The 27,232-nt window shown below is 51.6% G+C and overlaps 1 protein-coding gene across 1 annotated transcript in view; it reads left to right on the plus strand.

Annotated features, from left to right (window-relative positions):
* Positions 1 to 27,232, plus strand: part of LOC147094583 (rab GTPase-binding effector protein 2-like) — a 37,747-nt gene that overhangs the window by 3,312 nt on the left and 7,203 nt on the right. Inside the window, exons 2-5 of the mRNA XM_085974416.1 lie at positions 10,551 to 10,727; positions 12,637 to 12,794; positions 16,348 to 16,443; positions 26,274 to 26,612. Coding sequence (XP_085830542.1) covers positions 10,551 to 10,727; positions 12,637 to 12,794; positions 16,348 to 16,443; positions 26,274 to 26,612 — 770 coding nt within the window. The remainder of the gene's footprint in view (positions 1 to 10,550; positions 10,728 to 12,636; positions 12,795 to 16,347; positions 16,444 to 26,273; positions 26,613 to 27,232) is intronic.

Here is a 27,232-nt window from a genome sequence, read left to right on the forward strand (position 1 = left end):
GCCCAATTACAGGCGTCTTTAGTGCCTGTTAATGTATTGGGCCTCTGTCTCCTTTATACCCTTGCAGCTTATGTTAGCCTGCAGGTCCGGTGTCACTAAACACCCTCTAAGGAGATAGAGAACAACAGCTTATAGAGGAGGACTAAAATACGGTGGCGACCCGCACAGTTTATACCTAAGCTGTGGGGTGCTCCTGGAGTCCTCTCTCTTTTCCCTAGTCTGCTGTTCCCTTGTTTGGCGGGTTCGAAGCGCCCTAATGCCCCTATCTGGTTCTAACTCCAGCATTTGGGTGGAGAACGATGCTCTTTAAATAGACACTCGGAGACAAGTAGTCCTTGGAAAAGAACAGGTGACAACCAATTTTATTTGGTTCTACCACAAGCGTAATAAACACACACACTCTATAACTATAAATAAAATATGGGAGAGAACGGACATCACGAAAATGTTTTACACTGTTTTAACTTTACCAAGTCCAATCCCACCAACCCACTTTCCTACCTAGACTAGCCTGACAGTTGCAGGCCCTTGGATTATACTCACAGCCTATTTTGAGTGCGGTTGTTGGGTTGTTGCTGTTGGTTGGTTGGTTTGTGCTTGATGGAAAAGGCTCCGGAAATAGCGGGAGTGAATGCCGTCTTCCACAGCCACTTCGGTCGTTGGTGTCTTCTTGTCGAGGTCCCCGGGACGGGAGTCGGTATACGGTGCGGTTTCTTGCGGTGATGTTGCGCCGCCTGGTAGCGGAGTAAACTTTCAGTATGCCGATTGAGTCTGGGGCCTGATGGTGGATCTTCTCATCAGCGTGGTTGGAGTTCTTTAGATGGTAGTTCGCCCCAGCTCGTCTCTCCCTCAGCTTGTTAACTCGCTCTCCTGCTCTTTCTTCTGGACACCTAATAATCTCTTGGTTCTGTATTTTATACCCAATTCCATTTCGGCCTCTTCGCGCTCAATTAAATTGGTGTTTACAAGTGTGAGGGCAGGGGTATTGTTTTGAGTGCACAGCGGCTCCTCCAAGTCTGCTGTCCCATTGTGTCAGTCCTGGGACTTGATTATTTTGGGCCACCTCTTAACTGTAGTGATCCCAAAACTATTGTCCCTAGTCTGAGTTGATTAAGGTGATGATGGCCTGTACGCATAGCTCGATTAGGGGTGAGTCACATATTCAAACCTGGGCCGGGTAGTCTCCATTGGCCGGGGATTTCCTTGCTTCAGGCCCGACTCAGTCCCCTGATTGGCCTTTGAGAATGCACTTTGTTTCGATTGGCCGACATCTATGGCTCGCTTCTGAACCACAGTCCCCTGTATTCAGATATCCCAGCCTGCTTTTCGGGACCACTGCATTGGCCGAAAATGTTGGTTTTAAACTGTGTAGGGCAATCCAATTTTGGTCACCTTGCCCTTAGAGGGCTCCAATAAAACGTGGTTGTGGATTTTCAAACCCTACACCTCAGTACTGCCTCTCTGACAGTGCGCCGCTCCCTCAGTACCGTCCCTCCGACAGTGCGGCATTCCTTCAGTACTGCCCCTCCGACAATGCGGCGCTCCCTCAGTACCGTCCCTCCGACAGTGCGGCATTCCTTCAGTACTGCCCCTCCGACAATGCGGCGCTCCCTCAGTACCGTCCCTCCGACAGGTCAGTGCTCTCTCAGTACTGCCCCTCTGACAGTGCGGCATTCCCTCAGTACTGCCCCTCCGACAGTGCGGCGCTCCCTCAGTACTGCCCCTCCGACAGGGCAGCACGCTCTCAGCACTGCTCCTCCAACAGTGCGGCATTCCCTCAGTACTACCCCTCCGACAGCGCAGCGCTCCCTCAGTACTGCCCCTCCGACAGTGCAGCGCTCCCTCAGTACTGCCCCTCCGACAGTGCAGCATTCCCTCAGTACTGCCCCTCCGACAGTGCGGCATTCCCTCAGTACTGCGCTCCCACAATGCGGCGTTCCCTCAGCACTGCCCCTCCCACAATACGGCGCTCCCTCAGTACTGCCCCTCCGACAGTGCAGCGCTCCCTCAGTACTGCCCCTCCGACAGTGCGGCACTCCCTCAGTACTGCCCCTCCGACAGTGCGGCGCTCCCTCAGTACTGCCCCTCCGACAGTGCGGCATTCCCTCAGTACTGCCCCTCCGACAGTGCGGCGCTCCCTCAGTACTGCCCCTCCCACAGTGCGGCGCTCTCTCAGTACTGCCTCTCCGACAGTGCGGCGCTCCCTCAGTACTGTCCCTCCCACAGTGCGGCATTCCCTCAGTACTGCCCCTCCGACAGTGCGGCGCTCCCTCAGTACTGCCCCTCCGACAGTGCGGCGCTCCCTCAGTACTGCCCCTCCCACAGTGCGGCATTCCCTCAGTACTGCCCCTCCCACAGTTGTAAGGATTTCGGGGGCTTCGTTTAAACTGGTTTAAGGTAATCTACCTGGCCAGCAGTCTTTTTGCTGCTGCACTCTAAACCAATTTACAAACAGCGGTACCGAATCGCTACCCCTCCTTTAGTTCTGAGTGGAGGAACCTATAATTAATGATATTAAAACGGAACACGTGGTTTGGATGAGAGAAAATTATCAAGCTTTATTAACTAAAAGAAACTACAATCACAATATCAAACTATCCCACACGAACACAGTAAAATTGTAAAACTATATATCAAGGGGGTACACACGGCAAAAACGAGGGATACAATGGCTACAATGTTATTTAAACAATCTTAGCAATTCCCTTAAATCACCAACCCCCCCCCTTAACTCCTGCTAAGTTGCCTTGTTGAGAGTCAGAAAATCTCTGCTCACATGGTCCAGCGAAGAGAGAGAGAGAGAGCTCACCTTATCGTCCCAGGAAGTCAAGAGAGTCAAGAGCCAAGAGAGCGAGCTGGCTGCTCAGCCCTTTTTTTATACCTGGTGAGCCCCTCACATCCGTGCCTTGCAAGGGCTGTGTGCAAAATTAACCCCAAAGCTGTGATAGGCTAACTCAAAGTGGTTAGATTGAGTTAATGTGATTTTCAGAGCTCCCTTTGCTGAAACAAAAAGGGGATACATCTGCTCTATAGTCCAGTACTGGGTGATTGGAAACCCATTCAAGATGTTAACGCTTCCCATTCAAGGTGCAAACGTCTCTTCTGCAGTTTCAGGTGTATCTAAACAAATGCTAATAGCATTCAGTTGCTTTGGAAACAAAGCATTTTCCTTGTCTTCGGCCATGTGGTGACAGCCATTTTATCCCTGGAAAGTTAAAAGCACATCGCTCAGGGATCCTTTAATCAAAAACATGAATCTTCAGAACTGTAAATTATTGCGAATTCTTACACAGTCTGGCACTCCCTCAGTACTGCCCCTCCGACAGTGCGGCGCTCCCTCAGTACTGCCCCTCCGACAGTGCGGCGCTCCCTCAGTACTGCCCCTCCGACAGTGCGGCGCTCCCTCAGTACTGTCCCTCCGACAGTGCGGCGCTCCCTCAGTACTGCCCCTCCGACAGTGCGGCACTCCCTCAGTACTGCCCCTCCGACAGTGCGGCGCTCCCTCAGCACTGCCCCTCCAACAGTGCGGCACTCCCTCAGTACTGCCCCTCCGACAGTGCGGCGCTCCCTCAGCACTGCCCCTCCGACAGTGCGGCACTCCCTCAGTACTGCCCCTCCGACAGTGCGGCGCTCCCTCAGCACTGCCCCTCCGACAGTGCGGCACTCCCTCAGTACTGCCCCTCCGACAGTGCGGCGCTCCCTCAGTACTGCCCCTCCGACAGTGCGGCGCTCCCTCAGTACTGCCCCTCCGACAGTGCGACACTCCCTCAGTACTGCCCCTCCGACAGTGCGGCGCTCCCTCAGTACTGCCCCTCCGACAGTGCGGCACTCCCTCAGTACTGCCCCTCCGACAGTGCGGCATTCCCTCAGTACTGCGCTCCCACAATGCGGCGTTCCCTCAGCACTGCCCCTCCCACAATGCGGCGCTCCCTCAGTACTGCCCCTCCGACAGTGCGGCGCTCCCTCAGTACTGCCCCTCTGACAGTGCGGCGCTCCCTCAGCACTGCCCCTCCGACAGTGCGGCACTCCCTCAGCACTGCCCCTCCGACAGTGCGGCGCTCCCTCAGCACTGCCCCTCCGACAGTGCGGCACTCCCTCAGTACTGCCCCTCCCACAATGCGGCGTTCCCTCAGCACTGCCCCTCCCACAATGCGGCGCTCCCTCAGTACTGCCCCTCCGACAGTGCGGCGCTCCCTCAGTACTGTCCCTCCGACAGTGCGACACTCCCTCAGTACTGCCCCTCCGACAGTGCGGCGCTCCCTCAGTACTGCTCCTCCGACAGTGCGGCACTCCCTCAGTACAGCCCCTCCGACAGTGCGGCGCTCCCTCAGTACTGCCCCTCCGACAGTGCGGCGCTCCCTCAGTACTGCCCCTCCGACAGTGCGGCGCTCCCTCAGTACTGCCCCTCCGACAGTGCGGCGCTCCCTCAGTACTGCCCCTCCGACAGTGCGGCGCTCCCTCAGTACTGCTCCTCCGACAGTGCGGCACTCCCTCAGTACAGCCCCTCCGACAGTGCGGAGCTCCCTCAGTACTGCCCCTCCGACAGTGCGGCGCTCCCTCAGTACTGCCCCTCCGACAGTGCGGCGCTCCCTCAGTACTGCCCCTCCGACAGTGCGGCACTCCCTCAGTACTGCCCCTCCGACAGTGCGGCGCTCCCTCAGTACAGCCCCTCCGACAGTGCGGCGCTCCCTCAGTACTGCCCCTCCGACAGTGCGGCGCTCCCTCAGTACTGCCCCTCCGACAGTGCGGTGCTCCCTCAGTACTGCCCCTCCGACAGTGCGGCGCTCCCTCAGTACAGCCCCTCCGACAGTGCGGCGCTCCCTCAGTACTGCCCCTCCGACAGTGCGGCGCTCCCTCAGTACTGCCCCTCCGACAGTGCAGCCGATCCCCTGGGAATTGTCTGAGGCTGAATCTGACCATCGCATTCTTTGAACCTGAGCTGAGCTTCCGAGCAGCAGATCCTCTCCATCACCAAGACCGCCTACTTCCACCTCCGTAACGTTGTCCGTCTCCGCCCCTGCCTCAGCTCATCCGCTGCTGAAACCCTCATCCGGGCCTTTCTCCCCTCCAGACTCAGCTCATCCCAACGCTCTCCTATCCGCCCTCCCATCTTCCAGCCTCCATAAACATGACCTCATCCCAAACTCCTGTTGCTACCATTCACCCATCGCAGCGAGTCCCGTTCACCCATCACCCCCTGTGCTCGCTGACCTACATTGGCCTCCGGCCCGGCAACGCCTCGAAGTTTAAAATTCTCATCCTCCTGTTCAAATCCCTCTACGGCCTCCTCGCCCCTCTCTGTAACCTCCTCCAGCCCCTACAAACAATCAATCAAATCAAATCAACTTTTATTGTCATTGTTAGTGCACAAGTGCAGTACAACGAAATGTAAGCTTGCGGCTCCCGAGAGTGTACATTTAGATTAAGACATTTACACATTCCACATACATTTGGCTTGTAATACATTAACATAAACATAACCATAATAAAGTGCATTGGCAGGTGTGCAGGCTTTAGAGTTTATTTGTGGAGTTCAGTAGGATGACAGCCCTGGGAAAGAAGCTGTTCCTAAATCTGGTCATACGGGTGCGAATGCATCTGTAGCGTCTCCCAGATGGCAGGGGGGCGAACAGACTGTGGCTGGGGTGGGTAGGGTCTTTGATGATGGACCGTGACCTCCGTAGACAGCGTTTCTGGTAGATGTTCTCTATGGTCGGTAGCCGGGTGCCGGTAATGCGTTGGGCAGTTTTGACTACCCGCTGCAGGGCTTTCCGGTCATAGTAGCTACAGCTGCCATACCATACTGTGATACAGTTCGTCAGGATGCTCTCTATTGTGCAGCGGTAAAAGTTAGAGAGGATCAGGGGTGACAGGTTACATCCCTTCAGCCTCCTTAGGAAATATAGGCGCTGCTGGGCCTTCTTCACCAAAGAGGAGGTGTTGAGGGACCAGGAGAGGTCTTCTGTGATGTGGACTCCGAGGAACTTAAAGCTGTCCACCCTTTCCATGTTCCCTCAGTGCCTACAGCCCTCCGAGATCTCTGCGTTCCTCCAATTCTGGCCTCTCTATTTCCATCGCTCCACCATTGGCGGCCGGGCCTCCAGCTGCCCGGACCCTAAGCTCTGGAATTCCCTCCCTAAACCTCTCCGCCTCTCCTCCATTAAGATGCTCCTTAAAACCGACCCACATAAGAGACTAGAGTGCAAAGTTAAGGCACATGGGATTGGGGGCAAGGTACTGTATTGGATAGAGAACTGGTTGGCAGACAGGAAGCAAAGAGTTGGAATAAACGGGTCTTTTTCCGAGTGGCAGGCAGTGACTAGTGGGGTACCGCAGGGATAGGTCCTAGGACCCCAGCTACTCACAATATACATTAACTAGCTGGGGAGCCCCGCGTTGCGAGGGCAATTTTGGGGCGCTTGGTCTCCCTGCCCCTGTGTGTCCCCCCTCTCCCTGTCATGTCATCTCCCTGTCCTATCCCTCCCTCCCCTCCCCTCCTCTCCCTCCCCTCCTCTCCTCTCCCTCCCCTCCTCTCCCTCCCCTCCCCTGTCTCCCTCCCTCCCTCCCCCGCTCCCCCACTCCCCTCTGTCCCTCTCTCCGGCCCCTCCCCCTGCCTAGCGCCTGAGGTCCGGAGCTGAGGACCCCGCGTATCGCGCGGCTGATGGACGGCCGCTGTGGGCGGGCGGGCGGCGCATGCGCGGTCAGTGCGGGCGGCGCATGCGCGGTCAGTGCGAGCCCCCCGCGATTTCCCGAGGCTCGCCCCCCCCGCGATTTCACGAGGCTCTCCCCCCCCCCCCCCTCCGCGATATCCCGAGGCTCTCCCCCCCCCCCCCCGCGATTTCCCGAGGCTCTCCCCCCGCCCCCGCGATTTCCCGAGGCTCTCCCCCCCCCCCCGCGATTTCCCGATGCTCTCCCCCCCCCCCCGCGATTTCCCGAGGCTCTCCCCCCCCCCTATTAAATTGTTATTTAATTCCCCAACACATCATTAAAATATTCTAATTCCCTAACACATCATTAAAATATTTACCTTAGTTCCCTAACACACAGAAAGTGTGGGGGAAAAAAATTGTGAAAAATCAAGATGGATAAGGCCCGCCCACACACGCACCGATTGGTCGACCGGTCAGGTCACCGAAGTGTAGGATTGGTCAATCGTCGAGTCACTCGACACTCAACTGTAGGAAGGAACCCGCCGTCCGATTGGTGGACCTCAACGTCACACGGTCGCTAATGAGATGCTAATGAGCGGAACGCTGAACGTTTTTGGGATACCGCGGGCGGGATTTTTGTCCGGCCGAAACGTAAATACGCCTATGACCGGTCCGGAATCGCAAGCTTTCTTTTGAGGCGAGGCGCGCGTCGGTACGCTCTGTAACTTTCAAACGTATAGAACACGGAGGGACAGACAGACATCGGGGCAGACATCGGGACAGACAGAAGAGCCGCTTTATATATAGATAGATGATCTAGACGAGGGAACTAGATGTAATATCTCCAAGTTTGCAGACGACACAAAGCTGGGTGGGCGTGTGTGCTGTGAGGAGGATGCCGAGAAACTCCAGTACGATTTGGACAGGTTGGGCGATTGGGCAGATGCAGTATAATGTGGCTAAATGCGAGGTTATCCACTTTGATGGCAAAAACAGGAAGGTAGATTATTATCTGAACGGCAATAGATTGGGAGAAGGGGAAGTGCAACGAGACCTGGGTGTCTTTGTGCACCAGTCGCTAAAGGTAAGCATGCAGGTGCAGCAGGCGGTTAAGAAGGCAAATGGTATGTTGGCCTCCGTAGCGAGAGGGTTTGAGTACAGGAGCAAGGATGTCTTGCTGCAGTTGTACAAGGCCTTGGTGAGACCACACCTTGAGTATTGTGTGCAGTTTTGGTCGCCCTATCTGAGGAAGGATGTTCTTGCCATGGAGGGAGTGCAGCGAAGATTCACCAGGCTGATACCTGGGATGGCAGGAATGACGTAAGAGGAGAGATTGGGTCGATTGGGCTTATATTCGCTGGAGTTTAGAAGAATGAGAGGGGATCTCATTGAAACTTATAAAATTCTAACAGGATGGGCAGCACGGTGGCATAGTGGTTAGCACTGTTGCCTCACAACGCCAGGGACCCGGGTTCGAATCCGGCCTCGGGTGACTGTCTGTGTGAAGTTTGCACATTCTCCCCGTGTTTGCGTGGGTTTTCTCCGGGTGCTCCGGTTTCCTCCCACAGTCCAAAGATGTGCGGGTTAGGATGATTGGCTATGATAAATTGACCCTTAGTGTTAGGGGGATTAAATACGTGGGGTTACGGGGATCGGGTGGGATATGTGTCGGTGCAGGCTCGATGGGCCAAAATGGCCTCTATCTGCACTGTGGGGTTTCTGTGATTCTGTGATTCTGTGACTACACAGCCTAGATGCAGGAAGGATGTTCCCGATGGCGGGGGAGTCCAGAACCAGGGGTCACAGTCTAAAGATAAGGGGTAAGCCATTTAGGACAGAGATGAGGAGGAATTTCTTCACCCAGAGAGCGGTGAACCTGTGGAATTCTCTACCACAGAGGGCAGTGGAGGCCAATTCATTAAATATATTCAAGAAAGAGTTGGATATATTTCTTAAGGCTAAAGGGATCAAGGGATATGGGGAGAAGGCAGGGACAGGGTACTGAGTTTGGATGATCAGCCATGATCTCATTGAATGGCGGAGCAGGCTCGAGGGGCCGAATGGCCGACTCCTGCTCCTATCTTCTATGTTTCTACCTCTTCGACCAAGCTTTTGGTCACCTGTCCAATATGGTACATTTGGGTCGGAAGAATAAGGAGAGGCAATATCAACTAAATGGTACAATTTTAAAAAGGGAGCGGGAACAGAGAGACCTGGGGGTGTGTACACAAATCTTTGAGGGTGGCAGGACAAGTTGCGAAGGCTGTTAAACAAACATACGGGATCCTTGGCTTTATTAATAGAGGCACAGAGTACAAAAGCAAGGAAGTTATTGCTAAACCCTTTCTAAAACACTGGTTAGACCCCAGCTGGAGTATTGTGTCCAATTCTGGGCACCGCACTTTAGGAAGGATATCAAGGCCTTGGAGAGGGTGCAGAGGAGATTGACCAGAATGGTACCAGCGATGAGGGACTTCAGTCATGTGGAGAGACTGGAGAAGCTGGGGTTGTTCTCCTTAGAGCAGAGAAGGTTAAGGGGAGATTGACCAGAATGGTACCAGGGATGAGGGACTTCAGTGATGTGGAGAGACTGGAGAAGCTGGGATTGTTCTCCTTGGAGCAGAGAAGGTTAAGGGGAGATTGACCAGAATGGTACCGGGGATGAGGGACTTCAGTGATGTGGAGAGACTGGAGAAGCTGGGGTTGTTCTCCTTAGAGCAGAGAAGGTTAAGGGGAGATTGACCAGAATGTTACCAGGGATGAGGGACTTCAGTGATGTGGAGAGACTGGAGAAGCTGGGGTTGTTCTCCTTAGAGCAGAGAAGGTGATGCGCTATCAATCACTCAAAAGACTGAGGTTAAGCGAGTAACTAACAGGCTTTTATTAACAAGAGAATGAAGGTGTGCCTCGAGTGGTCGACCAGTCCAGAATACAGAGGGACTGTGGAGCAGTCACCTTTATACCTGGACTCGTGGGAGGAGTCAGCCGAGGCATGTACAGACATGTACACAGTGGAATACAAACAGTGGTTTACCACAGAAGGTTAAGGGAGAAATTGACCAAAATGGTACCAGGGATGAGGGACTTCAGTTATGTGGAGAGACTGGAGAAGCTGGGGTTGTTCTCCTTAGAGCAGAGAAGGCTAAGGGAGAGATTGACCAGAATGGTACCAGAAATGAGGGACTTCAGTGATGTGGAGAGACTGGAGAAGCTGGGGTTGTTCTCCTTAGAGCAGAGAAAGTTAAGGGGAGATTGACCAGAATGGTACCAGGGATGAGGGACTTCAGTGATGTGGAGAGACTGGAGAAGCTGGGGTTGTTCTCCTTAGAGCAGAGAAGGTTAAGGGAGAGATTGACCAGAATGGTACCAGGGATGAGGGACTTCAGTGATGTGGAGAGACTGGAGAAGCTGGGGTTGTTCTCCTTAGAGCAGAGAAGGTTAAGAGGAGATTTAATCCAGGTGTTCAAAATCAGGAAGGGTTTCGATAGAGTAAATAAGGAGAAACTGTTTCCAGTGGCAGGAGGGTCGGTAACCAGAGGACACAGATTTAAGGCGATTGGCAAAAGAACCAGAGGGGGAGATGAGGAGAATGTTTTACGCAGCGAGTTGTTGTGATCTGGAATGCGCTGCCTGAAAGGGCGGTGGAAGCAGATTCAACAGTAACTTTCAGAAGAGAATTGGATAAATACTTGAAGGGGAATTATTGACAGGGCTATGGGGAAAGAGCAGAGGGGAGTGGGAATAATTGGAGCGCTCGACCGAAGAGCCGGCACAGGCACGATGGGCCGAATGTCCTCCTCCTGTGCTGTGATTCTACATCTCCTTACAGGGCTTGCTGAGAAGCCAGGCCCCCGTTGCGGGAACCGACTCTGACATGGCTTGTGGTCCCTCTGCTTTCAGGAGATCCCACGGGGCTGAGCGTGGCGGCCTTGCAGTACCAACTGTCCGAGGCCCTGGCAGAGATGGAAAACATCAAGGCCGTGGCCACGGTGTCGGAGAGCACCAAGCAAGAGGCCATTGACCAGGTGAAGCAGCACTGCCAGGAGGAGGTGGCCTCCCTGCAGACCATCATGAAGGGTGAGGAGGGCGTCAAGGCTCTTAGGTTCTACTTCCGAAGTCGCTCGGTGGCAACGGGCGGCGCCTGCAAGGGGGACTCTCATCGAAGCGGGATCTTACACGCATCACGAATGGCTAACACACTTGTGTCGTGTTTCTGATCCAACCAGATCAGAACTGTGCATAGTGCTCCAAGTCTGGTCTAACCAGACCAGAACTGTGCACAGTGCTCAGAGTGTGGTCTAACCAGACCAGAACTGTGCACAGTGCTCCAAGTGTGGTCTAACCAGACCGGAACAGTGCACAGTGCTCAGAGTGTGGTCTAACCAGACCAGAACTGTGCACAGTGCTCCAAGTCTGGTCTAACCAGACCAGAACTGTGCACGGTGCTCCAAGTGTGGTCTAACCAGACCAGAACTGTGCACGGTGCTCCAAGTGTGGTCTAACCAGACCAGAACTGTGCACGGTGCTCCAAGTCTGGTCTAACCAGACCAGAACTGTGCACAGTGCTCCAAGTCTGGTCTAACCAGACCAGAACTGTGCACAGTGCTCAGAGTGTGGTCTAACCAGAATGAACTGTGCACGGTGCTCCAAGTGTGGTCTAACCAGAATGGAACTGTGCACAGTGCTCCAAGTGTGGTCTAACCAGACCAGAACTGTGCACAGTGCTCAGAGTGTGGTCTAACCAGACCAGAACTGTGCACAGTGCTCCAAGTGTGGTCTAACCAGAATGAACTGTGCACAGTGCTCCAAGTGTGGTCTAACCAGACCAGAACTGTGCACGGTGCTCCAAGTGTGCTCTAACCAGACCAGAACTGTGCACGGTGCTCCAAGTGTGGTCTAACCAGACCAGAACTGTGCACGGTGCTCCAAGTGTGGTCTAACCAGACCAGAACTGTGCACAGTGCTCCAAGTGTGGTCTAACCAGACCAGAACTGTGCACAGTGCTCCAAGTGTGGTCTAACCAGACCAGAACTGTGCACGGTGCTCCAAGTGTGGTCTAACCAGACCAGAACTGTGCACGGTGCTCCAAGTGTGGTCTAACCAGACCAGACCAGAACTGTGCACGGTGCTCCAAGTGTGGTCTAACCAGAATGGAACTGTGCACGGTGCTCCAAGTGTGGTCTAACCAGACCAGAATGGTGCACAGTGCCTCAAGTGTGGTCTAACCAGACCAGAACTGTGCACAGTGCTCCAAGTGTGGTCTAACCAGACCAGAACTGTGCACAGTGCTCCAAGTGTGGTCTAACCAGACCAGAACACTGCACAGTGCTCCAAGTGTAGTCTAACCAGACCAGAACTGTGCACAGTGCTCCAAGTGTGGTCTAACCAGACCAGAACTGTGCACAGTGCTCCAAGTGCGGTCTAAAGAGACCAGAACTGTGCACAGTGCCCCAAGTGTGGTGTAACCAGACCAGAACTGTGCACAGTACTCCAAGTGTGGTCTAAAGAGACCAGAACTGTGCACAGTGCCCCAAGTGTGGTCTAACCAGACCAGAACTGTGCACAGTGCTCCAAGTGTGGTCTAACCAGACCAGAACTGTGCACAGTGCTCCAAGTGTGATCTAACCAGACCAGAACTGTGCACCGTGCTCCAAGTGTGGTCTAATCAGACCAGAACTGTGCACAGTGCTCCAAGTGCGGTCTAACCAGACCAGAACTGTGCACAGTGCTCCAAGTGTGGTCTAACCAGACCGGAACTGTGCATAGTGCTCCAAGTGTGGTCTAAAGAGACCAGAACTGTGCACAGTGCCCCAAGTGTGGTCTAACCAGACCAGAACTGTGCACGGTACTCCAAGTGTGGTCTAACCAGACCGGAACTGTGCACAGTGCTCCAAGTGTGGTGTAACCAGACCAGAACTGTGCACAGTGCGCCAAGAGTGCTTTAACCAGAAAGTTGTTTTTTTTACCCCCCTGTCTCTGACCCCAGAGTCACTCGGTAACTATGAGGCGCAGTTGAAAGCCATGGAGAAGGAGCGGGCACAATGGAGACAGTACCAGGAATCCAAGGAGCGGGAGTTGGCCAAACTCCGGAGGCATGTGTCGGGAAATCTTCCGCAGGACAATCTGGAGAACGACATGAGGAAGGTAAGGAGCATCTGTACTCTGTATCTAACCCCATGCTGTACCTGCCCTTGGAGTGTTTGATGGGACAGTGCAGAGGGAGCTTTACTCTGTATCTAACCCCATGCTGTACCTGTCCTGGGAGTGTTTGATGGGACAGTGTAGAGGGAGCTTTACTCTGTATCTAACTCGTGCTGTACCTGCTCTGGGAGTGTTTGATGGGGACAGTGCAGAGGGAGCTTTACTCTGTATCTAACCCGTGCTGTACCTGCCCAGGGAGTGTTTGACGGGACAGTGTAGATGGAACTTTACTCTGTGTCTAACCCGTGCTGCACCTGCCCTGGGAGTGTTTGATGGGATAGTGTAGAGGGAGCTTTACTCTGTATCTAACCCGTGCAGTACCTGCCCTGGGAGTGTTTGACGGGACAGTGTAGGGGGAGCTTTACTTTGTATCTAACCCGTGCTGTACCTGCCCTGGGAGTGTTTGATGGGACAGTGCAGAGGGAGCTTTACTCTGTATCGAACCCGTGCTGTATCTGCCCTGGGAGTGTTTGATGGGACAGTGTAGAGGGAGCTTTACTCTGTATCTAACCCTTGCTGTACCTGCCCTGGGAATGTTTGATGGGGACAGTGTAGAGGGAGCGTTACTCTGTATCTAACCCCGTGCTGTACCTGCCCTGAGAGTGTTTGATGGGACAGTGTAGAGGGAGCTTTACTCTGTATCTAGCCCGTGCTGTAACTGCCCTGGGAGTGTTTGATTGGACGGTGTAGAGGGAGCTTTACTCTGTATCTAACTCGTGCTGTACCTGCCCTGGGAGTGTTTGATGGGACAGTGTAGAGGAAGCTTTACTCTGTATCTAGCCCGTGCTGTAACTGCCCTGGGAGTGTTTGATTGGACAGTGTAGAGGGAGCTTTACTCTGTATCTAACCCCATGCTGTACCTGTCCTGGCAGTGTTTGATGGGACAGTGTAGAGGGAGCTTTACTCTGCATCTAACCCCATGCTGTACCTGTCCTGGGAGTGTTTGATGGGACAGTGTAGAGGGAGCTTTACTCTGTATCTAACCCGTGCTGTACCTGCCCTGGGAATGTTTGATGGGGACAGTGTAGAGGGAGCTTTACTCTGTATCTAACCTTGTGCTGTACCTGCCCTGGGAATGTTTGATAGCACGGTGTAGAGGGAGCTTTACTCTGTATCTAACCCCGTGCTGTACCTGCCCTGGGAGTGTTTGATGGGACAGTGTAGAGGGAACTTCACTCGGTATCTAACCCGTGCTGTACCTGCCCTGGGAGTGTTTGATGGGACAGTGTAGAGGGAGCTTTACTCTGTATCTAACCCGTGCTGTAACTGCCCTGGGAGTGTTTGATGGGACAGTGTAGAGGGAGCTTTACTCTGTATCTAACCCGTGCTGTACCTGCCCTGGGAGTGTTTGATGGGGACAGTGTAGAGGGAGCTTTATTCTGTATCCAACCCGTGGTGTAAATGCCTTGGGAGTGTTTGATGGGACAGTGTAGAGGGAGCTTTACTCTGTATCTAACCCATGCTGTATCTGCCCCTGGAGTGTTTGATGGGACAGTGTAGAGGGAGCTTTATTCTGTATCCAACCCGTGGTGTAAATGCCCTGGGAGTGTTTGATGGGACAGTGTCGAGGGAGCTTTACTCTGTATCTAACCCGTGCTGTACCTGCCCTGGGAGTGTTTGATGCGACAGTGTAGAGGGAGCTTTACTCTGTATCTAACCCGTGTTGTACCTGCCCTGGGAGTGTTTGATGGGACAGTGTAGAGGGAGCTTTACTCTGTATCTAACCCGTGCTGTCCCTGCCCTGGGAGTGTTTGATGGGACATTGCAGAGGGAGCTTTACTCTGTACCTAACCCATACTGTACCTGCCCCTGGAGTGTTTGATGGGACAGTGTAGAGGAAGCTTTACTCTGTATCTAACCCGTGCTGTACCTGCCCTGGGAATGTTTGATGGGACAGTGAAGAGGGAGCTTTACTCTGTATCTAACTCGTGCTGTACTTGCCCTGGGAGTGTTTGATGGGACAGTGTAGAGGGAGCTTTACTCTGTATCTAACCCGTGCTGTACTTGCCCTGGGAGTGTTTGATGGGACAGTGCAGAGGGAGCTTTACTCTGTATCTAACCCATGCTGTACCTGCCCTTGGAGTGTTTGATGGGAAAGTGTAGAGGGAGCTTTACTCTGTATCGAACCTGTGCTGTACCTGCCCTGGGAGTGTTTGATGGGACAGTGTAGAGGGAGCTTTACTCTGTATCTAACCCATGCTGTACCTGCCCTGGGAGTGTTTGATGGGAAAGTGTAGTGGGAGCTTTACTCTGTATCTAACCCATGCTGTACCTGCCCTGGGAGTGTTTGATGGGACAGTGCAGAGGGAGCTTTACTCTGTATCCAACCCTGTGCTGTACCTGCCCTGGGAGTGTTTGATGGGACAGTGTTGAGGGAGCTTTACTCTGTATCTAACCCGTGCTGTACCTGCCCTGGGAGTGTTTGTTGGGACAGTGTAGAGGGAGCTTTACTCTGTATCTAACCCGTGCTGTACCTGCCCTGGGAGTGTTTGATGGGACAGTGTAGAGGGAGCTTTACTCTGTATCTAACCCCGTGCTGCACCTGCCCTGGGAGTGTTTGACGGGACAGTGTCGAGGGAGCTTTACTCTGTATCTAACCCGTGCTGTACCTGTCCTGGGAGTGTTTGATGGGACAGTGTAGAGGGAGCTTTACTCTGTATCTAACCCGTGCTGTACCTGCCCTGGGAGTGTTTGATGGGACAGTGTAGAGGGAGCTTTACTCTATATCTAACCCGTGCTGTACCTGTCCTGGGAGTGTTTGATGGGACAGTGTAGAGGGAGCTTTACTCTGTATCTAACCCGTGCTGTACCTGCCCTGGGAGTGTTAGATGGGACAGTGTAGAGGGAGCTTTACTCTGTATCTAACCCGTGCTGTACCTGACCTGGGAGTGTTTGATGGGCAGCGTAGAGGGAGCTTTACTCTGTATCTAACCCGTGCTGTACCTGCCCTGGGAGTGTTTGATGGGACAGTGTAGAGGGAGCTTTACTCTGTATCTAACCCATGCTGTACCTGCCCTGGGAGTGTTTGATGGGACAGTGTAGAGGGAGCTTTACTCTGTATCTAACCCCGTGCTGTACCTGCCCTGGGAGTGTTTGATGGGACAGTGTAGAGGGAGCTTTACTCTGTATCTAACCCGTGCTGCACCTGCCCTGGGAGTGTTTGATGGGACAGTGTAGAGGGAGCTTTACTCTGTATCTAACCCGTGCTGTACCTGCCCTGTGAGTGTTTGATGGGACAGTGTAGAGGGAGCTTTACTCTGTATCTAACCCGTGCTGCACCTGCCCTGGGAGTGTTTGATGGGACAGTGTAGAGGGAGCTTTACTCTGTATCTAACCCGTGCTGTACCTGCCCCGGGAGTGTTTGATGGGACACTGTAGAGGGAGCTTTACTCTGTATCTAACCCGTGCTGTACCTGCCCCGGGAGTGTTTGATGGGACACTGTAGAGGGAGCTTCTCTCTCTCTGTGTATTTACTTGCCACGCTTCTTGGTTACAGGCGCAGGAAGACGCGGAGAAGCTGCGGTCGATTGTGATGCCAATGGAGCAAGAGATCGCCGCCTTGAAGCAGAAGCTGGCGAAGGCGGAGGAACAGGTGCGGAACGCTTCGGAGCGATCCTGTGAGCTTAGCTGGTTGAAAGAGTCACATAGTCATACAGCACAGAAAGAGGCCCTTCAGCCCATCGTGTCCGCGCCGCCCATCAAGCCCTGTCTATTCTAATCCCATTTTCCAGCACTTGGTCCGTAGCCTTGTATGCTATGGCGTTTCAAGTGCTCATCTAAATGCTTCTTGAATGTTGTGAGGGTTCCTGCCTCTACCACCCTTTCAGGCAGTGAGTTCCAGATTCCAACCACCCTCTGGGTGAAAAAGTTTTTCCTCAAATCCCCTCTAAACCTCCTGCCCCTTACCTTGAAACTATGCCCCCTGGTTATTGACCACTCTACTGAGGGGAATAGTTCCTTTCTATCTACCCTATCTAAGCCCCTCATAATTTTGTACACCTCCATCAGGTCCCCCTTCAGCCTTCTCTGCTCTAAGGAAAACAACCCCAGCCTGTCCAGTCTCTCTTCATAGCTGAAGCGCTCCAGCCCAGGTAACATCCTGGTGAATCTCCTCTGCACCCTCTCCAACGCAATCACATCCTTCCTATAGTGTGGCGACCAGAACTGCACACAGTATTCCAGCTGTGGCCTAACCAGCGTTTTGTACAGCTCCATCATAACCTCCTTGCTCTTATATTCTATGCCTCGGCTAATGAAGGCAAGTATCCCATACGCCTTTTTAACCACCTTATCTACCTGTCCTGCTGCCTTCAGGGATCTATGTACATGTACACCAAGGTCCCTCTGATCCTCTGTCCTTCCTAGGGTCTGACCATTCATTGTGTATTCCCTTGCCTTGTTAGTCCTCCCAAAATGCATCACCTCACACTTTTCAGGGTTAAACTCCATTTGCCACTGTTCTGCCCATCTAACCATCCTGTCGATATCGTCCTGTCGCCCGAGGCTTCCCTCCTCGCTATTTACCACCCCACCAATTTTGGTGTCATCTGCGAACTTACTGATCATACGTCCTATATTCATATCTAAATCATTAATGTACACTACAAACAGCAAGGTACCCAGCACTGATCCCTGCAGTACACCACTGGACACAGGCTTCCAGTCACTAAAACAACCTTCGACCATCACCCTCTGCCTCCTGCCACTAAGCCAATTTTGGATCCAATGTGCCAAATTGCCCTGGATCCCATGGGCTCTTACGTTCTTGACCAGTCTCCCATGCGGGACTTTGTCAAAAGCCTTACTGAAGTCCATGTAGACTACATCAACTGCACTACCCTCATCCACATACTTAGTCACCCCCTCGAAAAATTCAATCAAATTGGTCAGACATGATCTCCCCCTGACAAAGCCATGCTGAGTATCCTGGATTAATCCTTGCCTCTCCAAGTGGAGACTAATTCTGTCCCTCAGAATTTTTTCCAATAATTTCCCTACCACTGATGTTAGGCTCACTGGCCTGTAATTCCCTGGTTTATCCCTGCTACCCTTCTTGAAAGGAAGCCTCCTTTGCAGGGGGACTCATCATAAGAATATAAGAATAGGATCAGGAGTCGGCCCTTCGAGCCTGCTCCGCCATTCAATGAGATCATGGCTGATCTTCTACCTCATCGCCACTTTCCTGCACTATCCCCATATCCCTTGATTCCCTTAATATTCAAAAATCTATCGATCTCTGTCTTGAATATACTCAACGACTGAGCCTCCACAGCCCTCTGGGGCAGAGAATTCCAAAGATTCACCACCCTCTGAGTGAAGAAATTCCTCCTCATCTCGGTCTTAAATGGCCTACCCCTTATCCTGAGACTGTGCCCCTCGTTCTAGACTCCCCAGCCAGGGGAAACATCCTCCCTGCATCTACCCTGTCGAGCCCTGTAAGAATTTTGTATGTTTCAATGAGATCACCTCTCATTCTTCTAAACTCTAGAGAAGATAGGCCTAGTCTACTCAATCTCCCCTCACAGGACAATCCCCCCATCCCAGGAATCAGTCTGGTGAACCTTCGTTGCACTCCCTCTATGGCAAGTATATCCTTCCTTAGGTAAGGAGACCAAAACTGTACACAATACTCCAGGTGTGGTCTCACCAGGGCCCTGTATAATTGCAGTAAGACGTCTTTACTCTTATACTCAAATCCTCTTGTAATAAAGGCCAACATACCATTTGCTTTCCTAATTGCTTGCTGTACCTGCATGTTAACTTTCAGTGATTCGTGTACAAGGACACCCAGGTCCCTCTGAACACCAACATTTCCCAATCTCTCACCATTTAAAAAATACTCTGCTTTTCTATTTTTCCTACCAAATCAAATCAAATCAACTTTTATTGTCATTGTTAGGGCACAAGTGCAGTACAACGAAATGTAGGCTTGCGGCTCCCGAGAGTGTACATTTAGATTAAGACATTTAAACATTCAACATACATTTGGCTTGTAGTACATTAACATAAACATAACCATGATAAAGTGCATTGGCAGATGTACAGGCTTTAGAGTTTATTTGTGGAGTTCAGTAGGATGACAGCCCTGGGAAAGAAGCTGTTCCTAAATCTGGTCGTACAGGTGCGAATGCATCTGTAGCGTCTCCCAGATGGCAGGAGGGCGAACAGACTGTGGCTGGGGTGGGTAGGGTCTTTGATGATCGACCGTGACCTCTGTAGACAGCGTTTCTGGTATATGTGCTCTATGGTCGGTAGTCGGGTGCCGGTAATGCGTTGGGCAGTTTTGACTACCCGCTGCAGGGCTTTCCGGTCATTGTAGCTACAGCTGCCATACCATACTGTGATACAGTTCGTCAGGATGCTCTCTATTGTGCAGCGGTAAAAGTTAGAGAGGATCAGGGGTGACAGGTTACATCCCTTCAGCCTCCTTAGGAAATATAGGCGCTGCTGGGCCTTCTTCACCAAAGAGGAGGTATTGAGGGACCAGGAGAGGTCTTCCGTGATGTGGACTCCGAGAAACTTAAAGCTGTCCACCCTTTCCACCACAGCCCCATGGATGTGGATGGGGGTGTGACTTCCGCCTTTAGACTTCCTGAAGTCCACAATGATTTCTTTGGTTTTCTTGATGTTAAGGGTCAGGTTGTTATCGGCCAGGTTGACGTGGATAACTTCATATTTCTCCACATTATATTCCATTTGCCATGTTCTTGCCCACTCACTTAGCCTGTCTATATTCCCTTGAAGCCTCCTTGCATCCTCCTCACAACTTACATTCCCACCCAGCTTGGTATCAGCAAACTTGGATATATTACATTTGGTCCCCTCATCCAAATCATTGATGTAGATTGTGAATAGCTGAGGCCCCAGCACTGATCCTTGCGGTACCCCACTAGTTACAGCCTGCCAACCCGAAAATGACCCGTTTATTCCTACTCTCTGTTTTCTGTCCGTTAACCAATCCTCAATCCATGCTAGTATCTTACCCCCAATCCCATGGCGATTAATAACCTCTTGTGTGGCACCTTATCGAATGCCTTTTGAAAATCCAAATACACCACATCCACTGGTTCCCCCTTATCTACTCTGCTAGTTACAACCTCAAAAAGCTAGTAGATTTGTTGAACACGATTTCCCTTTCATAAATCTGTGTTGACTCTGCCCAATTCTATTATTATTTTCTCAGTGCCCTGTTACCACGCCCTTAATAATAGATTCTAGCATTTTCCCTACTACTGATGTGTTTTTTTAAATTTTATTTTTTATTCATTGATGGGATGTGGGCGTCGCTGGCTGGCTAGGCCTGCATTTATTGCCCATCCCTAATTGCCCTTGAGAAGATGGTGGTGAGCCGCCTTCTTGAACCGCTGCAGTCCGTGTGGTGTAGGTACACCCACAATGCTGTTAGGAAGGGAGTTCCAGGATTTTGGCCCAGCGACAGTGAAGGAACGGCGAAACAGGTCCAAGTCAGGATGGTGTGTGGCTTGGAGGGGAACTTGTAGGCGGTGATGTTCCCATGCGTCTGCTGCCCTTGTCCTTCTAAGTGGTAGAGGTCGCGGGTTTGGAAGGTGCTGTTGAAGGAGCTTTGGCGAGTTGCTGCAGTGCATCTTGTAGATGGTACACACTGCAGCCACGGTGCGCCGGTGGTGGAGGGAGTGAATGTTTAAGGTGGTGGATGGAGTGCCAATCAAGCGGGCTGCTTTATCCTGAATGGTGTCGAGCTTCCTGAGTGTTGTTGGAGCTGCACTCATCCAGGCAAGTGGAGAGTATTCCATCACACCCCTCACTTGTGCGTTGTAGATGGTGGAAAGGCTTTGGGGAGTCAGGAGGTGAGACACTCGCCGCAGAATTCCCAGCCTCTGGCCTGCTCTTGTAGCCACAGTATTTATATGGTTAACTGGTCTAGTTCCCCGTTTTCTCTCCCTCCTTTCTTAAATAGTGGGGTTACATTTGCTACCTTCCAATTCGCGGGAACCGTTCTAGAATCTATGAAATTTTGGAAAATGACAACCAATGCACCCACTATCTCTATAGCCACCTCTTTCAAAACCCTAGGATGTAGGCCATCAGGTCCAGGGGATTTATCGGCTTTCAGTCCCATTAATTTCTCTAGTACTACTTTTTTACTGATAGTAATTTCTTTCAGTTCTTCATTCTCACTAGACCCTTGGTTCTCCACTATTTCCGGGAAGTTTTTTGCGTCTTCTTCCATGAAGACAGACACAAAGTATTTGTTTAATTCCTCTGCCATTTCCTTATTCCCCATTATAATTTCTCCTGCCTCAGCCTGTACGGGACCCACATTTAGTTTCGTTTATCTTTTCATTTTTACATACCTATAGAAGCTTTTACTGTCTGTTTTTATGTCTCTCGCTAGTTTACCCTCATATTCTCTTTTCCCTTTCTTTATCAATTTCTTGGTCCTCCTTTGCTGAATTCTAAAATCCTCAGGCTTACTATTTTTGGTAGCATTATAAGCCTCTTCCTTTGATCTAATACGATCTTTAACTTCTCTTGTTAGCCACGGTTGGACCACTTTTCCTGTGGGGTTTTTGTGCCTTAAAGGAATGTATATTTGTTGTAAATTACAGGAAACTTTGCGATATCCGACACCGACGGGACCGAGCTGCTGCTGATCTATCAAAACTTCCGGATAGACCAGCGCTAATGTTGACGGATACGGAGGTTTTCATCTCCGTATCTGACAACAAACACTGTTGCTTAGCAACAGCTTGTAAACACTCGGCCCGTACCTTGGAAGCGTCTCTGAAGCTGTTGCTAAGCTACAGAGACGCTTTCCAGAGCCTGACTGTAAAAAAAAAAAATGCTAGGAGAAGAAAAAAAAATGCTAGGAGAAGAAAAAAAACCTAACCAAAACGGCTGCTGATTTCTGCCGTTAGATCAAGGTTTCCGGACATACAACCTCTGGATAAACCAAAGTTTCCTGTATGTATTAATTCTTTAAATGCTAGCCATTGCTCGTCCACTGTCACACCTTTTAATGTAGTTTCCCAATCTACCTTAGCCAACTCGCACCTCATACCTACGTAGTTTGCTTTGTTTAGATTTAAGAGCCCAGTTTGGGATTTAACTAAGTCACTTTCAAACTCAATATAAAATTCTATCATATTATGATCACTCTTCCCCAAGGGCCCCTTTACTACAAGTTTATTAATTAACCCATTCGCGTTGCACAATACAAGATCTAAAATAGCCTGTTCCCTAGTTGGTTCCTCAACATACTGATCTAGAAAACTATCTTGCATACATTCCATGAATTCGTCCTCCACACTATTACTGCAAATTTGGTTTGTCCAGTCTATATGTAGATTAAAGTCGCCCATGATTACTCTATTACCCTTGTTACATGCGCCTCTAATTTCCTGATTTATACTCTGCCCTACATTACACCTACTGTTTGTGGGCCTATAAACAACTCTCACCAATGTTTTCTGCCCCTTGCTGTTTCTTAATACCACCCAAACTGATTCTACTTCTTGATTTTCGGAGCTAAGATCCTTTCTCTCTGCTGTCTTCATCCCATCCTTTATTACCAGGGCTACCCCTCCTCCTTTTCCATTTTGCCTATCTCTTCTGAAAGTTAAGTATCCGGGACTATTTAGTTCCCAACCTTGGCCACATTGCAACCACGTCTCTGTAATGGCTATTAGATCAAACCTGTTCATTTCTTCCTGGGCTATTAATTCATCTATTCTGTTGCGAATGCTTTGCGCATTCAGATATAGTGCCTTTAGCTTTGACTTATTTCTTTTTTTCCCTGATGTCACCTTAGTCACTGATACCTTTGTTACTCTCTCTGTCCCTTCCTGACCCACTCTGCTTATTTTTACCCCAAACTCTACTCTGCGCTAGAGCCTTGACATTCCTCTTGCTGCTTTTAAGTTTACTCTTTCCTGAATCCTCCCAACCCCCTTCATTAGTTTAAAGCCTATCTACTGCCCTAGTTATTCGGTTCGCCTGGACACTGGCCCCAGCCCGGTTTAAGTGGAGCCCATCCCAACGGAACAGCTCCCTCTTTCCCCAGTACTGGTGCCAGTGCCCTGCCTCCCACACCATTCTTTGAGCCACACATTTAAACCTCTAATCTGTTTGTCCCTATGCCAATTTGCGCGTGGCTCAGGTAACAATCCAGAGATTATTACCTTTTGAGGTTCTGCTTTTTAATTTGGATCCTAGCTCCTCAAACTCCCTCAGCAGAACCTCATTCCTAGTTTTACCTATGTCGTTGGTTCCTACGTGGACCACGACAACTGGATCCTCCCCCTCCCACTCCAAGTTCTTCTCCCTCCCACTCCAAGTTCTTCTACAGCCGTGAGGGGATAGAAACATAGAAACATAGAAAATAGGAGCAGGAGTAGGCCATTCGGCCCCTCGAGCCTGCTCCGCCATTCAATGAGATCATGGCTGATCATCCAAATTCAGTACCCTGTCCCTGCTTTCTACCCATATCCCTTTAGCCTTAAGAAATATATCCAACTCCTTCTTGAATATATTTAATGAATTGGTCTCCACTGCCTTCTGTGGTAGAGAATTCCACAGGTTCACCACTCTCTGGGTGAAGAAATTCCTCCTCATCTCTGTCCTAAATGGCTTACCCCTTATCCTTAGACTGTGACCCCTGGTTCTGGACTCCCCGACCATCGGGAACATCCTTCCTGCATCTAGTCTGTCTAATCCTGGCACCGGGCAGGCAACACAACCTTCGGAACTCAGTCGCGGCTGCAGAGAACAGTATCTAGCCCCCTGACTATACTGTCCCCTACCACAAGTAGATTCCTTTTCACTCCCCCCACTTGAATGGCCTCCTGCACCATGGTGCTGTGGTCAGCTTGCTCTTCCATCCTGCAGGCTTTTCCCTCATCCACACAGGCAGCAAGAACCTCATACCTGTTGGACAAGGGCAAAGGCTGAGGGCTCCTCCAGCACTGTACCTGGGGTCCCCTTACCTGCCTGAGTTGCAGTCACACCCTCCTGTCCCTGACCACTAACCAGACCTGTACCACTACCTAACCTAAGGGGATGTGACGGCCTCCTGGATCAAAGTGTCCGGGTAACTCTCCCCATCCCTGATGCCCCGCAATGTCGGCACCTCAGACTCCAGCTCAAAAACTCTGAGCTGAAGTTTCTCAAGATGCAGGTACTTGCTACAAACATGGTTGTCCGGGATCACAAAGCTCTCCACAAACTCCCACATGCTGCAGTTACGCCACACCGCCTGCACTGCCATCCCTATATGACCTTGTTTTATTTAATTAAATGTAGTTAAATTTGTAATTAGGTAACTTAGTTTACACTGTAGTATCTTGACTACTTACTTGATCTAGATTAAGTTAAGGGTACTGAAATTAAATATCTCCCTGTAACACAAAGCACCATAAATAGTGTAGGCAAAAAGCAAATATTCCTTCCACCTCTTCTCCAAATTCCCAAATAAAACACACTGTTCAAGTCCACTCCGTTTAATCCCGCTCTGTGCAGAAGTATATCGGCCGATCCTTCAACGTTGCTGGGTCAAAATCCTGGCACTCCCTCCCTAACAGTACCTTCACGACATGGACTGCAGCGGTTCAAGAAACATAGAAACATAGAAGATAGGAACAGGAGTAGGCCCTTCGAGCCTGCTCCGCCATTCAATGTGATCATGGCTGATCATCCAAATTCAGTACCCTGTCCCTGCCTTTTCTCCATATCCCTTGATCCCTTTAGCCTTAAGAAATATATCCAACTCCTTCTTGAATATATTTCATGAATTGGCCTCAACTGCCTTCTGTGGTAGAGAATTCCACAGGTTCACCACTCTCTGGGTGAAGAAATTCCTCCTCATCTCTGTCCTAAATGGCTTACCCCTTATCCTTAGACTGTGACCCCTGGTTCTGGACTCCCCGACCATCGGGAACATCCTTCCTGCATCTAGTCTGTCTAGTTCTGTTAGAATTTTATAAGTTTCAATGAGATCCCCTCTCATTCTTCTAAACTCCAACGAGTATAAGCCCAATCGACCCAATCTCTCCTCATACGTCATTCCTGCCATCCCAGGTATCAGCCTGGTGAATCTTCGCTGCACTCCCTCCATGGCAAGAACATCCTTCCTCAGATAAGGCAACCAAAACTGTCCATTTTGGCAGGAAGAATAAAAAAGAAGCATATTATCTAAATGGTGAGAGATTGCAGAGCTCCGAGATGCAGAGGGATCTGGGTGTGCTAGTGCATGAATCGCAGAAGGTTGGTATGCAGGTACAGCAAGTAATTAGGAAAGCTAATAGAATGCTATCGTTTATTGTGAGGGGAATTGAATATAAAAGTAGGGAGTTTATGCTTCAGTTATACAGGGCACTGGGGAGACCACATCTGGAGTACTGTCTACAGTATTGGGCCTAGAAATTCAGTTTGGGCCCGCCAGCTCGCTTGCGCCCAGAAGTTACCACTGCGCGCCGCCCGCCGGAAATTCAGTTTCAACGCCCCACGTCGAAGCCAGCCGCTATTCAAGGGTTTCGGCGCCCCCGCGGAGCGGCAGGCCTTCCTCCCTCTCTTAAGGCCTGTTAACAGGTAGTTAACCGGCAATTTTCAGCCTAATCCCTATTTTGTGGGGTGTCGTGAGGGATTCCCGACGGCTCCAAACCACGCCAAGTTAGAGGAGTCGGGCCGTCGGGTTGAAGGACTTGGAGGGGTCGAGATGTCGGTGTTCAGGTGAGTGATGGGTGCATGAGTGTAAAGTTAAGTGTGTTTGGTGTGTGTAAAGTAGTTTAAATTACCTGTACTTACCTTTACAGCCTTCCTTCCTCTAGGTTTCGGGAGTCCATCCTCTCACCGGCACAGAAAGCAGAATGGCCGCGAGCTGTCAAAAGTGACAGCCTTCAGCTTTCTGTGCCGGTGAGATTTCTAACTGAGTCTGTGGAGAAGGGCTCAGGTTAGAAGTCAGACTGTCAGTGTTTGACAGCTTCAAACAGCCGTGAAACGCTGATATTTCATCTGTCAAAAGGTCTTGACAGATGAAATTTCAGTCTGTGACGTCACCTGTTGCCGGGTGGCCCTTAATTGGCCCGCTGGGCGGGCTCAACAAGGTCAATCAAGGGAAAATCGCGCGGATTGGCCGCATCTCGATGGAGGCGGGACTACAACCCTGAAAGTTGTAGTCCCGCCTCCTTCCCGACTGCTGAATGAAAATCCAGTCCATTAAGAGGTATTCAAGACGAGACTAGATGGTGATCGGACTAGTAAAGAGACAAAAGACGGCTCTAGATGTTTATTAAATGCATGCAGTGTGAGGTGTTTCCCAGCGTTTGCTGTTGTTATTTCGGATTTCCAGCATCCGCAGTATTTTGCTATCGTACTAGTGACTGGATCAGTTTGCTCGATGTGTGAGTTTGTGGTTTATTTTGTGTGTTTTCTCCCCACCCCCTGCAGCTCTCTGCCGACGCTCTACACAGACCCCCCCAACAGCGGTGGGATGCGGAGTTTCTGTGGCGGGAGGAGGCCTCAGGCCATCGCAGCAGGCCACTGAGAGAATGGCCCCCCGAGGAGACGGACACGGGGTCCGCGGCCCAGGGCGGAGCCGACACCTTCGCCGCCAGCTGGTCGACGGTCACGGGACCCAACCCCTGCGCGGGCCGGACGCTGCCCGCCGGGCAAGAGGACAGCGTCTCGCTGCTCTCCACTGGCACCCTGGTGCCCGAGGCCATCTACCTGCCCCCGGCCGGGCACCAGTTACTGCTGGACGAGGAGTGGGCCGAGCTCCAACAGGAGGTAGGTGTTCTCACTCTCAGTCTCTCCCTCCCTCCCTCCGTCTCCCTCTCCCTCTTCCTCCCCTGTCTCCCTCTCCCTCCTCCTCCCCTGTCTCCCTCTCCCTCCTCCTCCCGTCTCCCTCTCCCTCCCCCTCCCCTGTCTCCCTCTCCCTCCTCCTCCCCTGTCTCCCTCTCCCTCCTCCTCCCGTCTCCCTCTCCCTCCCCCTCCCCTGTCTCCCTCTCCCTCCTCCTCCCGTCTCCCTCTCCCTCCCCCTCCCCTGTCTCCCTCTCCCTCCTCCTCCCCTGTCTCCCTCTCCCTCCTCCTCCCGTCTCCCTCTCCCTCCCCCTCCCCTGTCTCCCTCTCCCTCCTCCTCCCGTCTCCCTCTCCCTCCTCCTTCCCTGTCTCCCTCTCCCTCCTCCTCCCCGTCTCCCTCTCCCTCCTCCTCCCGTCTCCCTCTCCCTCCTCCTCCCCTGTCTCCCTCTCCCTCCTCCTCCCGTCTCCCTCTCCCTCCTCCTTCCCTGTCTCCCTCTCCCTCCTCCTCCCCTGTCTCCCTCTCCCTCCTCCTCCCGTCTCCCTCTCCCTCCTCCTCCCGGCTCCCTCTCCCTCCCCCTCCCCTGTCTCCCTCTCCCTCCTCCTCCCGT

This window comes from Somniosus microcephalus, unplaced genomic scaffold (genome assembly GCF_052327205.1).
Source record: "Somniosus microcephalus isolate GS21.2 unplaced genomic scaffold, FLI_Smic_1.0 unresolved_chr1, whole genome shotgun sequence".
NCBI classification, from domain to species: domain Eukaryota; kingdom Metazoa; phylum Chordata; class Chondrichthyes; order Squaliformes; family Somniosidae; genus Somniosus; species Somniosus microcephalus.